Here is a 16177-nt window from a genome sequence, read left to right on the forward strand (position 1 = left end):
ACACAAAACTTTCAGAAGTATCAGCCACTTTTTATAACCTTGATTTTTCTACTGCTGAGGTGTTTTTCACCCAGCACCTAAGCACAGAGCTGAGCTGATTCAGGACATTCTCAGTTTATAAAAAGAACAGATAACAGCCTTGGACTACAATTCAGTCTCTTACACTGAAAAGGCACTTTGGGACTTCCATGGTGGCCCCGTGGATAAGAATCTGCCTGCCAGTGCAGGGGACACAGGTTCAATCCCTGGGCCTGGAAGATGCCACATGCCATGGGGCAACTAAGCCTGTGCGCCACAGCTTCTGAAGTCCGAGAGCCTAGAGCCCCGTGCTCCACAATGGGAGAGGCAGCTGCAATGAGGAGCCTGCACACCGCAATAGAGAGCAGCCCCCACTCACCACACCTAGAGAAAGACCCTGAGCCGTGACAAAGACCCAGCACCACCAAAAATAACTAAACACACACACATTTTTCAAAAGGCACTTCAGCAGTGCTTTCTGTAGGTTGCTTTTCTGGTTGCTTTGCAAATATGAACTCTTTCAAATCCTATGATGACCCTTAGGGGTGAGGCCCAGCTGCGAAATTTGTTTAAGGTTCCTAAGCTAATAAGTAGCAGCGTTGAGATTTGAACCTTGCAAGTCTGGCTTCTAGAGTTTATCCTCTGAACATAAGATGCCTCTCAAATGTCTTTCAATTAACAGGATCAGGATGGCTGCCCAGATAAGGCCGTGGCCTGTGTATTTCTGCCGAATCTGTTTAATTGGGATGTAGATGATAAAAATATCAACTTCTCAAGAAATCATCATCAGATTTTGCAACATCTAACCAGAAGGGGGAAAAAAGAAGTCTAGTTAAAACATCTCAATTTAAAAATGTCTTGAAAACTATATTTCATCTAAGCAGAAGTATGCAAATAGTATGTAAATCACCCACCTGGCCCTCCCCACTCTTTCTTACCTCTGGATGTGGAGAGAGGGATGATTGGAAACTCTGAGTTGAGAGCCCAGTGCTATATAATCAGAGTTCTCTGGCTGTAAGGTAATGATGGTCCCAGGGGACTGGTTCAGGGACATATGCCAAGCCCTTTTAGTTCCTCAGGACATTTTGGTGAGTGTTCAGATTTTCTTGGGCTGAGCAAGGGATTGGGGTGGAGTTGGGGGAGCAATTATAACCCTTGATTATGAAGGGAAAAAGTGGTGATTGCTTCTGCATCTGAAACAAATAGAAATCATCTTCATAATAACCACAATTGTTTTCTCTCACCCTCCTCTGCCTCGGTTCACAAAATACCTTATTAAATCTGGAGAATAAAAATATGCCTGGGGTAATGGTTTATTATTAGAATAAATAATGGGCACTAGGTCTCCCCCACCTTGCAAGTTATCAGATGCAAAGACACTTTTCTGGTTTTGCTGGTAACTGTGCATACATGTGTCGGGCCAGCCTGGCTCCTGATGGCCAGGGGCCATCCTCTCCCTTCAAGACCAGCATCAAACCTGAAATCAACAGCTCCAAGAGGTCGCGTCTTTGCAGGAAGCGGGGTGGCTGCAGGTAGCAGAATGGGATCCGTGACAAGGGGCTGCTTGTGACTGCCACCTCTTGCTGGGTGCCTGTCTGTCGAATCTGTCTGCCTGCACAGCCTCGTCCCAGATCTGGGGAACTTGTTCTGTTGCTAATGGGGTATTTAACGAGTGGGTTCATGGCGCAGCAAGTGCGAAAAGCATTTCCTCCAAAGAAAACAGCTCTTTAAAACCTGTTATTTGAGGCTCTCTCAAGTTCCGCAGGCATCCTGACCTCTGACACCCCTTTAATCAGATAACCAACACTTGACTCTCCCTGGTGACTCATATCAGGAACGGTGGGCCTCTTGTGATCCGTACCAACATCATCAAGCAGTATGGTTTCACGGGGACCAGCAGGAGAAGCGGTGCTCACTCAGAGGCGTGTAGTGCTAGCGTATACCATACTCAAGTCATTTAAGGGCTAAAACACCCAAGTCGTTTGAGATTTTCAGGACATACTTAATAAATTACCCCTAAGCACTGTTGGCTATCAATTAAATATGTTAGAACTTTCAGTCTTTGGGTATATCAGTCCATGTTTACAGGTAACATCAACCAATGTTTTGTTTTGTTTTGTTTCCAATTAGGATTTAGCCTTGCCACATTCTTTCTCACTCTCCTGACCCCCTTCGGCTCCTCTCGGAAGCTGGCACCTTTACAAAATCAGATGAGATTTTATCAACAGATTGTGGTTCTCCCTGAGGTTAAAATGAAAATAGTGGAGGACAGATGAGTGGATCCCCAAGTTCTCGCAAATGCATTTTCTTCAATAATACAACCTGAGTCAAAAATCGACTTAATTCATCATGGCTGACCTCACTCGCTGTGGCTTTTAGCTTTCATTATTTTTTCAATTGATTACTCCTCACTTCCTTTTTTGAAGCCTGAGGACTTACTACTTTCCCACACTATGTTTTTTCCTCCTTTAGACCAAAAAGAAACAACAGCCAGAACTGTTGATGAGATTTATAGTTGCCTATAATATTGTTCCCTGGTGGCTCAGAGGTTAAAGCGTCAGCCTCCAATGCGGGAGACCTGGGTTCAATCCCTGGGTCGGGAAGATCCCCTGGAGAAGGAAATGGTAACCCACTCCAGTACTCTTGCCTGGAGAATCCCATGGACGGAGAAGCCTGGTAGGCTACAGTCCATGCAGTCGCAAAGAGTCGGACACGACTGAGCGACCTCACTCACTTACTTATAATATTGTTCAGTCATGTCCGACTCTTTGCAACCCATGGACTGTGGGCCACCAGGCTCGTCTGTCCATGGGATTCTCCAGGCCAGAATACTGGAGTGAGCTGCCATTCCCTTCTCGATGGGATCTTCCCAACCCAGAGATCAAACCTGGGTCTCCTGCATTGCAGGCAGATTCTTTACTGTCTGAGCTACTATATGTATATGTATACATTGTTGTTACATATACATTGTATGTATATTATACATATTGTTGAGTATATGGAGGGATGAAAGGATGGAAAAACAAATAGATTTCAAACATCACCCTGATCTCTAGAAAAATAAAACTGAATAAGACAGTTCTTTCCCTTGCAGATCCTGTCTGACGTGTGGGAGGGGAAATCTGACTGGTAATAAGGTCAGGATAAAGCAAGAACTGATAAGGGAGAGCTCCAAGTCAGGAGAAGATGAAAAAGGCTGAATCTGAGAAAGGTTCTGAGCCCTGTTGACTAGATGAAGATAGGAGATGGGGGAAGATGAATCCCTGCTATTAAACATCTTGTTCAACCAGGAGAGCATAGGGTCTCATGCTGGAGTTTATTGCTTCAGTTTCTAACCTTTCATAAGTGCTTACTTGGCAGCCCTATCGAAAGTGGTATTTAATTCTCTGGAAGCATCTTAAAGGAACAGCAGCAGACCTCCCACTTTCTTTCTTTTTTTTTTTTTTTTTTCATTTAGGCTATAAACTATATTGGTTGTATGCATTAGTCCCATGGGAGGAAAAAAAAAAATCACATGCTAGTTTCCAGATGAAATGGCATTCAGTAAAGTGTACATTTAAGGTATTTTTCAGGGCTGGCTTTTAAAAAGCGCATGGGAAGGGTATTTCTTCATAACAGATGATAAAGAGTTATAATACAGGTGTCTCTCCTCCTGAACCTCTCCCATAATGGTGTTTGGGAATTTTTTTTTTATTGAGAACCTCATTAGATATGAAACAGAAAGTCTCTCAGTTGTGTCTAACTGTTTGCAACCCCATGGACTATACACAGTCCATGGAATTCTGGAGTGGATAGCCTTTCCCTTCTCCAGGGGATCTTCCAAACCCAGGGATCGAACCCAGGTCTCCTGCATTGCAGGTGGATTCTTCACCAACTGAGCTATAGTGATAACTTATTAATGCTTCAGAGCATCATCACACTCTACTTCAAGTTCTGTGTGATGATCACCACTGCAGCAGAAACGCAGACCTGTGATGGGACTCAGACCATCAACTGGCAATTTGTACTTGATGACCTCTAGGTGACAAACAGGAGGTCACCTGCCACCAGAGCCAGAAGATGCGGGTGTTACCAAGTTGATTTCTGAACAAAGAGGGAACAGCAGGTGTAGGTTCTATTAGGCAGCAGTAGAATGTATGGTGGGCTTCCCAGGTGGCGCTAGTGGTAAAGAACCTGCCTGCCAATTCAGGAGACATAAGAAACACAGGTTTGATCCCTGGGTCAGGAAGATGCCCTGGAGGAGGGCATGGCAACCCGCTCCAGCATTCTTGCCTGGAGAATCCCATGGACAGAGGAGCCTGGCGGGCTGCAGTCCATGGGGTCGCGAAGAGTTGGACACGACTGAAGCGACTTAGCACAGCACAACACAGAGGTGTATGGTGGAGATGACATCCAACTCACAAAGAATTTATGGCATGGGCAGGAACACCACCAAAGGAGAAGCTGGTTATTGTTACTAGAGAATGAAGACTGTTACTAGAATGTAGATGCTGCTCAGGAAAAAGTATTACCACCACTCTTGAATTGCCTCTCCCGTTGAGTTTATGTTTTACATGGAGATAAATATGTGATCCGTTTTGAGTTAGGTTTTTGTATGAAGTGTGAGGTTTGAATCAAGGTGTCTTGTTTGTTTTTGCTTTGCATATAGACATTCAGTTATTCCAACACCATCTGTTTGGGGCATATCAGTGTCCATAGTATTAATTTTTAAGTGGTTACTCTAGAGATTATAATACATATACTTAACTTCTCTTGCTGTACCTAGAATCAGTTTTGGTTGTTTTTTTTTTTTTTACTATTTTGATTGGAATGTGGCACACTTATTGACATATATGTTTCTTACCCTCCTCTGTTCATGCTGTGTTTATCTTATATATTGCATATGTTGTTGTTTAGTCTCTAAGTCGTGCCTGACTCTTTTTCGAACCCATGGACTATAGCCCGCCAGGCTCCTCTGTCCATCGGATTTCCCAAGCAGGAATATTTCAGTGGGTTGCTGTTTCCTTCTCCAGGGGGGTATCTTGCTGACCCAGGGATTGACCCTGAGTTCCCTGCCTTGGCAGGTGGATTTTTTTACCACTGAGCCAGCAGGGAGACCCCATATGTACATTGAAAGCCAAATTAGGCAATTTTGTAATTTGTTTGCGTTCAACCATTAAACATATTTGAAAGAACTCAGAGGAGTAGACTGGTCTATTGTTCTGTATTTTACCCTTATATTTACCGTTTCTTTGCTCTCCATTTATTCTTGATGTTCCAACTTTCCTTCTGGTTTCATATTCCATTTGTCTGGCAATTCCTGGAGCAATTATTTCAGAGCAGTTCTGCTGGCAGAGAATTTACTTAGTTTCCTTAATATTTCATATTCATTTCTAAGGGATATTTTCATTGGAATTAGAATTCTGAATTGAATTTAGCACTTAGAAAATCGTATGCCACCTCTTTCCTGGCTCCCTGGTTTTTGTTTGCTGGTTAAATGAGAAATCCACTGTTATTTGAATCGGTGCCTTCTTACAAAGAGAGCATTATTTGTCTGGCTGTTTTCAAAGTCCTCCCCCCAACCTAGGTTTTAGAATTTTGATTATATTTCTTTGGGTTTTAGGGTTTGCTGAACTTGTCGAATTTGTGTGTTTATATCTTTGGCCAAATGTGGTGCATTTTAAGCCATTATTTCCTCAAATAATTTTTCTGTGGTGAACTTTATTCTAGAATTCTTTATCCTAGAATTATCTTTATTCTAGTATCCTTTATTCTACAATTATCTTTATTCTAGAATCCTTTATCCTAGAATTATCTTTATTCTAGGATTCCAGTGACATGAATGTTATAATTTTTTTCTGTTGTTACACATCCCTGGATTTCTTTCTCTTTTCTTTCCCTCACTTTGTTTAATTTGGATACTTTTTACTGACATGTACTCAAATTCGCTGAGTTTTCTCCTGGTGTCTCCATTCTACAATTGAACTCTTTACGTGATTTTTATTTTTTTTTTTAATTTACGTTATTGATCTTATAGTTCTAAAATTTCCAGTTGGTTCCTCTTTATGTCTTCTTTTTTTTTTTTTTTTTTTTTTGGCCAGTACTGTCCAATTTTTTTCCCCTTAATGTTAACCGTGTTTTCCTTTGCTTGTTGGAGTATTTTTATAATAGCTGCTTAAAATGTGTATTTGATCATTCCAAATTACCATTTGTCTTTATTCTGGTCTGCTTACCCCCCTCCATCTGCTACTGTTTAATTTTCTGAGCTTTTAGGTATGTATTCTATTCAGATTTTGTAGCGACACTGAGAAAGGGAGACAGGGTAATGTAGGCTTGCTCCATCTTAGTGAGAACCAGAACCTCGTTACCTGCTTCACTTTATGTGACTGTGAGAAAGAGGTGCGCAAAATCTAAGTTCCCATTGTAGCCGCTTCAGTGTACAGCATAGAGGATTAAATACATACACAGTATTGTGCGACCATTGCTGTCTAGTTTCAGAACTTTCTCATCACTCCAAATACAGAAACTCCAAGCCCACAAAGCGCTCACTCAGCCCAGTTTGTTATTATTGTTGTTGTTTAGTCATTAAGTCGTGTCCGACTCTTCCGCAGGGACTGTAGCCCTCCAGGCTTCTCTGTCTGTGGGATTTCCCAACAAGAATACTGGAGTGAGTTGCCATTTCCTCCTCCAAGGGATCTTCCCCACGCAGGGATCAAACTCACGCCTCCTACATTGGCAGGTGGAGTCTTCACCACCACCTGGGAGACCCTATTGCCCCTCTTTGCCCCCTTCCCCTGGCAACCACTAATGTGCATTCTGTCTCTGTGGATTTGTCCCACCCAACAGTTTGTGGAGATACAAGCTTTACTTATCATATGTACTTTGCACATAACCTATAACGTTACCTATTTCAAGTATATGACTCACCATGAGTGTGTTTTGTATATTTAGACAGTTGTACCCATTTCCTATTTATAATTTTTAAATTGTCATTTTTTTTTTAAATTTTTCGGTGCACCATGCAGCGTATAGGATCTTAGTTCCCCGACCAGGGACTGAACGCCTGCTCCCTGGGGTGGAAGCACGGGTTCCTAACCACTGGGCCGCCAGAGAAGTCCTTCTTCTTTTCATCCTTTTGGAAAATTTCCTCCCAGTCCTTTCCTCTTGTCTTTCTTCTTTTTCTTTACTAGTCAATTTCACTGCATTTTTAACACAAAACAAGGATCGCTTTTATAGCTGCTTTTACTAAAGACTAAATCACACCTTTTAAGCATTTCCCATCTCTCTATTTTTTGAAACAATCATTCTAAATGCTGCCCATTTTGCCGTCTTATCAAAGTACTATGGGGCTTCCCTGGTGGCTCAGTGGGAAAGAATCCACCTGCAATGCAAGAGCTGCAGGAGACCTGGGTTCAGTCCCTGGCTCAGGAATATCCGCTGGAGGAGGGCATGGCAACCCACTCCAGTGCTCTTGCCTGGAGAATCCCACGACAGAGGAGCCTGTGGCCTGCAGTGCATATGGTCGCAAAGAGTTGGACACGACTGAAGCAACTGAGCCCTCGTGCACAGTAGTACTAAAATTCACTTTTAATTTTTCTATTAGTACACATGGCAATATTTACAGCTTTTAAATAATGCTGCAGTTAATTGACACATAAATAAACATTTGTGTGTAGCTCTGTTTTCTTAAGAGCTATTCTTAGAGGTGATACTTCTGAGTTAAAGGACACAGCAAAGCACTGATTTATAGATTTGCGGCTCTGGCATATCCTAAGTAATGATTCCTGTTTTTGTTTTAGAGAAAGTCAAAAAGAAACCTTCAATATAAAATATGTAAAATATACATCAAAAGTCAGCTCCTAAACCTTCTTCTCCTTTAGTATGTTTCAAAAACTCACAATATATTGTCAGATGCTACGTATCAGGGGTTGCCTCATTGGTGGAAAAAAAAAACAAAAACAAAAAACGCTAGAAATATACAGAATAAATTGTGAATGGGTACCCAAAGTTCCTTTTGCTTTTGTTGTTGGAGTTGAAGGTGGAGTCGGCCAGTCACTCAGTCGTGTCTGACTCTTTGAGACCCCATGGACTGCAGCCTGCCAAGCTCCTCTGTCCATGGAATTCTCTAGGCAAGAATACTAGGGTGGGTATCCATTCCCTCCTCCACAGGATCTTCCCAATGCAGGGATCGAATGCAGGTCTCCCACATTGCAGATGGATTCTTTACCATCTGAGCCACCAGGGAAGCCCAGTCCCCATAGTGGGAGAGTGACCACAGGTCCCAGGTTGCCTTGTCACCCCCATATCACATCTGCTGACCCCAGGATAATCATTACTAATACCCCACACACTCCTTTAATGCCCGTATATATATATTTTTTTAATTGGAGGATAACTGCTTTCCAATGTTGTGTTAGTTTCTGCTGTCTAGAAGCATAAATCAGCCACATGTGTACATGTATCCCCTCCCTCTTGACACTCCTCCCCTTCCTACCGCCCACTCCACCTCTCTAGGTCATCACAGAGCACCAAGCTGAGCTCTCTGTGTTATACAGCAGCTTCCCACTAGCTGTCTGTTTCACACCTGGGAGTCTATGGGGCCCGCAGAGAGTCGGACACAACTGAAGCGACTTAGCAGCAGCAGCAGTGTATATACGTCAGTGCTACCCTCCCAATTTCTCCTACCCTCTCCTTCCCACTCTGTGAACGTATTTGCAGGGAAGGGATGGAGTCACATATATATATACACACACACACACACACATATATATATATATGTATATACATATTTTTTTTCCTGTCCAGTCAACAAATTATATGGTTATTCTAAAGACACATCCTTGCTTTTAAGAAGCACATTTTGGTAGGGTATGGCATAGTGAAAGTGAAGTCGCTCAGTTGTGTCTGACTCTTTGCGATCCCATAGACTGTAGCCTACCAGGCTCCTCTGTCCATGGGATCTTCCAGGCAATAGTACTGGAGTGGATTGCCATTTCCTTCTCCAGGGGATCTTCCTGACCCAGGGATCGAACCTGGGTCTCCCGCATTGTAGACAGACACTTTTACCGTCTGAGCCACCAGGGAAGTCCTAGGGCATGGCATAGGTATCACTAATCTTTTCCTTTTTTGAGCTTGTGGGAGATATCACAAGTTGATCAGAATTCCCTTCTCTGATATAAACATTGACCTCAGCATTTCCCCCAACACAGTCCTCAGGAACATACCACTATCTGATTAGAACTGGACCATAAAATGTAACCCACTTGCCAGGTGATAGGTGATACTGTAGGCCCTTAGCATCAGCAAAGATGCTGTATGCTGACCAGTGCTTATCCCTGACCATCTTTTTTTATTTTTTACTTTTCATTTTATATTGGCATATAGCCAACTAACAATGCTGTGGCAGTTTCAGGAGAACAGCAGAGGGCCTCAGCCATACACATACATGTACATCCATTCTCCCCCAAACCCTCCTCCCACCCAGGCTGCCACACAGTACTGAGCCGAGTTCCCTGTTCTGTTGTAGGTCCTTGCTGGTTATCCATTTTAAATATAGCAGAGTGTACGTGTCGATCCCAAACTCCCTAACTGTCCTTTCCCCTCTGGCAACCATAAGTTAGTCTGTTAGTCTCCTTCTGTTTTGTAAGTAAGCTCTTGTGTATCCTTTATTTTTAGATTCCACCTATCAGGGATGTCACATATCTCTCCTTCTCTATCTGACTTGACATCACGCAGTGTGACAATCTCTAGGTCCATTCATGCTGCTGCAGATGACATTACTTCAATCTGTTTAATGGTTGAGTAAGTGGACCTTCCATGAAGAATGCCTGCACTTGTTGGGGCAGGAGGGAAAGCTTCACCCTGGTCAGATTCTACCTCCCACGCCCGCGTTCACATCCCTCTCTTTATCCACCTTCAAGACTGTAGCTCATTCTAGTTGTGTTTCTGGATGACACAATTGAAACTGCAAGAGAAGCGGAAGCTATTTGGACCTAAAGAAAACATTAACTGCATAATTAATTAATTCTGGGTCTACTTTGAACCAAGTGATTAGAAGTAATTTTCCATTTTCTTTCATGCTGTTTTCATGCAGAACCGTCTGATTTCCCCCCTCTTTTTCTTCTCTTTGTAGGTTTCAAGACAACAGATGAATTGTGAAAGAGAGCAGCTAAGGGTAGGTGTATCTGCTTGTAAAATTCTTCCTGGGTCTCGTTTCTGTGTGATAAGCAAAAATTTCCCTGTCTCTCCCCAGACGCAGGATTCTAAATAACGGGCTTCATCTTAAGACTGGTTGAGTTGAAAATATTTATCCCAGCTAATTTAGTATTGATTGAGTTGGTAAATACAGTATATCTTCTTTTGAAGTGCCATTATAGTAGATATGGATTTTTTGATTTAGATTCAGCAATAAATACTTCTTTTCTGGAATTTGTTTGACATCATTGTACTCTTTTTATGGACGATACGAGGTCTAAGTAATAACAAAGGTCAAAAGAACGCCTTGCTGCCTCCTTAATGTGAACGCCAGGCTCTTTGCTGAGTGGCTCAAATGCTATGTGGCTGTTAACTGGGGTGGGTGAGCCGCTACTAAGTCAAGGACATTTTCGAGGAGAATTTGAGTCCTCCCTAGATCTTTTAGCTTTGGTGGCATGTGTGTATCTAGGAGGAGACAGAATTTTAAAACTCAAATGCTATTTACCTTCCTAAAAATGAAACTCTCTCAGAGCTGAATTGCATTAGTTGTAAACTGTTGCCTCAATGACAGCAGAGAACAGTGTGCTTATCAGTGCAGCTTGGTGGCTTTGTTCTGCTGGAAGGTGTCATGGTTGAGATCCTTGATGGCCTGGGTATAGAATTTTAAGAAATGTCTGGATTGCCTCCCCCACCCCGCATTTGTGTTTTTTTAAAAAATGCATCATGTTTTGGATGGATGAATGTGAAGTCATAGTTGGCCTGTCTTTAATGTCACTGGTGGAAATTGGCAATTTTTACTGGACTGTGTGCTGTATAGTCATGTTTGTTATAAAAACTAAAGGAATCTGTTACTTTAAAAATCATAACAGCAAGGTTAGGGGTTAAGAAAGCCTTGTGCTCGAAGAGAGCTTACAGCCGCCTAGTTTATTGAAGCATTCTCATGTTGTTTATACTCTGCCTTGTAACTTTCCAGAGCCTTTACTTCCTGCCAGTCTCAAGATGACAATGATTTGCAGAGTTATTTCCATTTTACAATAGCTTTTGGCATCAGGTGTGTTAAATCCTTATGTAAAACAAACAACAAAATCCAGTTGCATGGAACGGAGAGCTGGTGGGTTGAAGCTTTCTGCTTTTATGCATATTTATTGTATGTGGCGTCCCAGCACGGCCCTATGGATTAACCTCTCATCTCTCCCCACTTCACTCCTAAGTACCTGTGCCTACATTAGCTGTGACTTCTTCATGAAACAGCCTTCAAGATGTTTTAAGCTTTCCTGAAGTCTCTTATTGCTTTTCCCTGCAGTCTGAATTACTGGTTCATCCTAGTAAATAATGTATTACAACTTCAGATTTCTCTTCCTGTTTAGATGGGGACGATGTGGCCAGAACTAGGTCAGAGCTAGATAAAGAGGAATGCATGCTTTTTTTTTTGTCTCCAGGAGGCCTTGATAAATTCCTCAGAATTAAGAAAAAATGGAAATTTCTATGGCAAATGAGACTCCCCCGGCAAATTAAGGACGCAGGAGGTAATGAAGTACTTGTGTGCAGTTGGAGGGCTTTATTATTTTGCATTGATGGGGGCACTGTCAACAGGGGTGTGGTTGAGGAACAAGAATGGAGCACAGCCCCCCCCACCACACACACACTGTTGAATACATTTCAAGCTGTGATTTGATGTAAGGAGTCATGCGGTTAACTCTAACCTGGTGCTCCGATAGCCCTGCATAAGATCATCCCTGATACCATGGACTGGAGCTTTGTTGTTGCTGTTGTAGTCTGCTTTTGCATTTTAAAGTAATTTATGTTTTGAATCAATAGATACATTCCAATCGATGGGAAACACATTTATGGAGTCTGAAATTTAAATGATGCCCAAGGGAATGCAGTGAAAATTTCCCTTCCTATTTGAATCTTAGGCATCCAATTCCCTCCTGGGAGACACCCAACTGTTATTAGACTCTGTCTCATCTTTGACAGCTGTGTCTTGTCTATGGATATTTTCTCCATCTTTCTTTTTCTGTTTTCCTTCTCCTCCTTTTTCTCCCTACCTGATCCCTCCTTTCCTTTTAGTCCTCTCTTGTGTTTATATTCTGACCTCCTATTACCTGAAAAGAAAACTTTCTTGAGGAAGGCGATTGCTTTTTTGTTAGGGAGACACACTTTGGGGGTATTCCTGAAAAGAAATCTGGCTCTCGTCTGAAATACCTGGCCGTTTTAATGAAATGCGGTATTTCTTTTTTTCCTTAGAAAAAGAGGCAGTGAGAGAAAAATAGATAGTGGTTTACTTACCAGCATCACTGAAGGGTGTCTATCTGCCAGCCTCACTTCTTAAAACATGTTTTAAATACAGCAAACTGCATTTGTAGTCCAGGATTTTTGGACCACAGCCATGTTGCCAAGTTTATATCCCTTCATCAGTACATTCTGTTATGTTGTCAGATTTCAAGGAGGCAATTGGATGGTTATACAATGTACCCCTTTATCTTGGCCTCCTGGAATGGCAGATAATACAAAAGATGCAGCTACTCAACCATGTTTTGTGCATGTAGACACCTGTAGGTATTGGTACATCCAAAACCCCTCTTATTCTCCTTTTCCCACAAATCCTATTTCCCCCGCCCCCAAAAATGCATTCTGTGAGGTACTTATTCTAAAAGATATTATAAAATCTTAAAAACATTCTTTACTCAATTCATTATGTTAAAGAGAGTTAAACTTACTTTCTTTTAAGCTGCAGGACTTCTCAGAGCCTTTAATGTGCAAAAACAAAATACAGAGATGATGATAATACACATTATTAAAATTATTTTTTTAATTGGAGGAAAATTGCTTTACAATGTCGTGATGGTTTCTGCCACACAGGAATGCAAATTAGCCATAATTATACATGTATCACCTCCTCATGAGCCTCCCTCTCCTTTCTGTATGCAATTTTTTGCAAACTCATCTGATCACAGAACACTTGGGGATGCAGAATACACTCTGAGAAACACTTGGAAAATTATTGCAGTTTTGTTTTTGTTTTTCCAGTTAGAATGTTACTGTCTGAAAGTTATAGCAAAGCTAAGCATTCTTTAAAACATAAAAATATCTGGTCACCTCCCAGTTTCAGCATTTATTCAGTGGATTTGGGGGTAGGAGGCAGTGATCTAGAATCTTTGAGCCTCTCTTAGTCTTTCTTTCCTTCCTCCCGGAGGAAGAAGCAGCATCACACGCTGGACACAGCATTCTCATCAGGAGAGAAAGCTAAGAGGAGCTTTTTCTTTTGATTGTGATTGGAGGAAAATCATTCCCAGAAACCTTCTAGGCAGATGTTCTTTTTCATCTCATTGGCCAATTACCATGCCAATCACTGCCAGAGCGATTTGAGAGGTCAGTGATTGGCCACAGAGGCCATGATTTCCGCTCCCTCCCCCCACCCCCCCCCAGGGACAGGCACATCGTCACCGGAAGAAGATAAGATTTGCTTAAACAGGAGGAAGAGGAGCATGATGGTTGGTGGAGTTTCCCACTAGCGTCTTCCATGAAAGGAATCCCCATGAGTCCCCTCTGTCACTCGTGTTGCTGGTTTCCTGTCAACCCCTTTAACCCTGCACTTAGGACTCCGGGAACCACACCTACAGCCTCAGCTATGCCCGAACTCTGGGTCGTGGAATCTGAAACAGATGCTTCTCTGCCAGTCCCAGGGATCGCATCTCCCCATCCTAACCGCCTTTTCTACTCAGCTTGGCACTCTCTTTGTATTTCACCTTATGTTCTTTGGAACCATTCTGGCTCCTGTCTTTGCTGATTTTCCCTCATCATCGGGTATCGGCAGCAGACCAAAGACCTCTCACTCCAGGACCTACTCAGCCCCAGCCATATCATCCATGAGTTCCTGGCCTCTACTCCTCCCAAGAGAAAGCCTCCAGCCAGTCATTCTGAGCGATGACTCACCCTTCTCGGAAGGCTATTGGAATTATTTTCGTTGCCAGTGAGCAAACAACAGAACAGAAAACCTGTTCATTCCTCCATCCTAAATTTTGTCAATCTAGAGTAGGCTAAGCCTTCTTCTAGTTTATCTTTTCAGACAGTTGCTGGATCCCTTTGGGGTGATAGCTCACAGGGGCTCACCACGAAATCTGTGCATTGAAAGTTCTCTTGACACTGTGGGCTGCAATTACTCAGGTTTGCTGCCAACCAATGTTCAGCAATGCCAGTTGGACAGTTGTCATAACCCGCCCATCAATATTTACCTCTCCAGCACCTGAAACCAACAAACTGAGTGAAAGTCGCTCAGGCGTTCAAGCCCATGGACTATACAGCCCATGGAATTCTCCAGGACAGAATACTGGAGTGGATAGCCTTTCCCGTCTCCAGGGGATCTTCCCAACCCAGGGATCGAACCCAGGTCTCCTGCATTGCAGACGAATTCTTTAGCAGCTGAGCCACAAGGGAAGCCCCCCAAAAGGGAAGCCAACAAAGAAACAAACAACTTAGAGAGAAATTGTATGATTTTAGTACACTATCGTCACTCTCATCCATCTCCCAGTGGGAAAGATTATATGGTCATAGAATCCAAAAATCATTTTTATTTGCATTCATATAAAATACTTGGTTACAAAGGGATCTTTTGTGTTGTGGCTCTCAGCTGGTGGATTTGGATGAGCGACTGTTGAAGTTTGGTCAAGTCGCTACCAAGCAGGTGAAGGTTTGGTTCCCAGGTGGATCAGAATCATCTGTGGACTTAAATTTTACCTGTAACATGGCAGATGAATATCACGGGAGGCAGCATAGTTTGAGTGGTTAGGAGCTCTGGTGATGGTCTTAGGTTCCTGTCTCTCTGTGCTTGAGTTTCTCTACGTGCAAAATAGGGAGATTTTCTCAAATGATTGTTGATTGGATTAAATGACTTTCATAAAGCTCTTCCCCCAAAAAGTATATACCCATCATCAATGATGTTCTGAATTATTGATCTTACAGTCTTCCAACTGGTCCTCTCATCCCTCTTCCCACTAGGAAGGTGTGAGTGTGGTTAGTTGCTCAGTCATGTTCTACTCTTTGCGACCCCATGTAGCTCACCAAGGTCTTTTGTCTATGGGATTTTTCAGGGACAAATACTGGAGTGGGTTACCATTTCCTTCTCCAGGGGATCTTCCTGACCCAGGTATTGAACCTGAGTCTCCTGTATCTCCTGCATTGCAGTCGGATTCCTTACCCTCTGAGCCATCAAGGAAGCCCTCCCACTAGGATTAGCAGGCCAGAAAGTGTGTTCAGACTCTGTCCCCACACTACCCCCAAACTAAAAAAAATAATAATTCAGAGAATGGGTTCTGTACCTGATGGCATGGTGATGTCTTCAGAAGAAAACCACCCCTCACTTTGTTAGCAGATGATAGAAACTGGCTTGGGCCAGTCTAAGCAGGAAAGGCAAGCAATCAGGCCTCACAAGGAACAGAGCTTAGAAGCTGAAAGCTATCAGGATTCAGGCAGCTTTTTCCTATCTCTTCTGTTTGGTTATCATGTGGGTCCACTCTTTTGCTTTGCGTTTTGAAAACTCTTCACCTTCTTTAGGCACATGGCACTTCCCAGCCGCTATGATTTATGCAGCATTTATTCCTACAGATACAGGCACTGAGTGTTCATGAATCCTGATTATAGAGTTCCTGGAAAAGGAATCTGGTTGGCCCAACCTTCGGTCAGTTCCTCACTCTGGTCCAATCAGCTGTGTTGAAGGGGCAGTGTAAATAAAGCTAGTTGCCCAGGGTCACCTATTGAGGGATGACTGAATAATCTGAGAAAGAAGATCATTGCCAGTGAGTAAATATCCCCAAGGATGTTTGCGATACTTTCCATTCTTGGAGGCCAGAGCTGAGCAAAATAAGTATGCCACAGTAGCATACTACTGGGAAATAAGTACGCGACACCCTACTTAAGGGCTTCCCAGGTGGTTCGGTGGTAAAGAATCGGCCTGCCACTGCGAGTTCAATCGTTGGGTCAGGAAGAT

At 42.8% G+C, this 16177-nt stretch overlaps 1 protein-coding gene across 14 annotated transcripts in view; it reads left to right on the plus strand.

Moving 5' to 3' along the window:
* The window catches only part of RBFOX1 (RNA binding fox-1 homolog 1), a 2416982-nt gene that overhangs the window by 1690240 nt on the left and 710565 nt on the right, over positions 1-16177 (plus strand). For all 14 annotated transcript variants that reach the window (XM_060406050.1, XM_060406058.1, XM_060406056.1 and 11 more), the window contains one exon: positions 10130-10171. In XM_060406050.1, the coding sequence (XP_060262033.1) occupies positions 10130-10171 (42 nt within the window). The remainder of the gene's footprint in view (positions 1-10129; positions 10172-16177) is intronic.

This window comes from Ovis aries, chromosome 24 (assembly GCF_016772045.2).
Source record: "Ovis aries strain OAR_USU_Benz2616 breed Rambouillet chromosome 24, ARS-UI_Ramb_v3.0, whole genome shotgun sequence".
In the NCBI taxonomy this organism is placed as follows: Eukaryota; Metazoa; Chordata; class Mammalia; order Artiodactyla; family Bovidae; genus Ovis; species Ovis aries.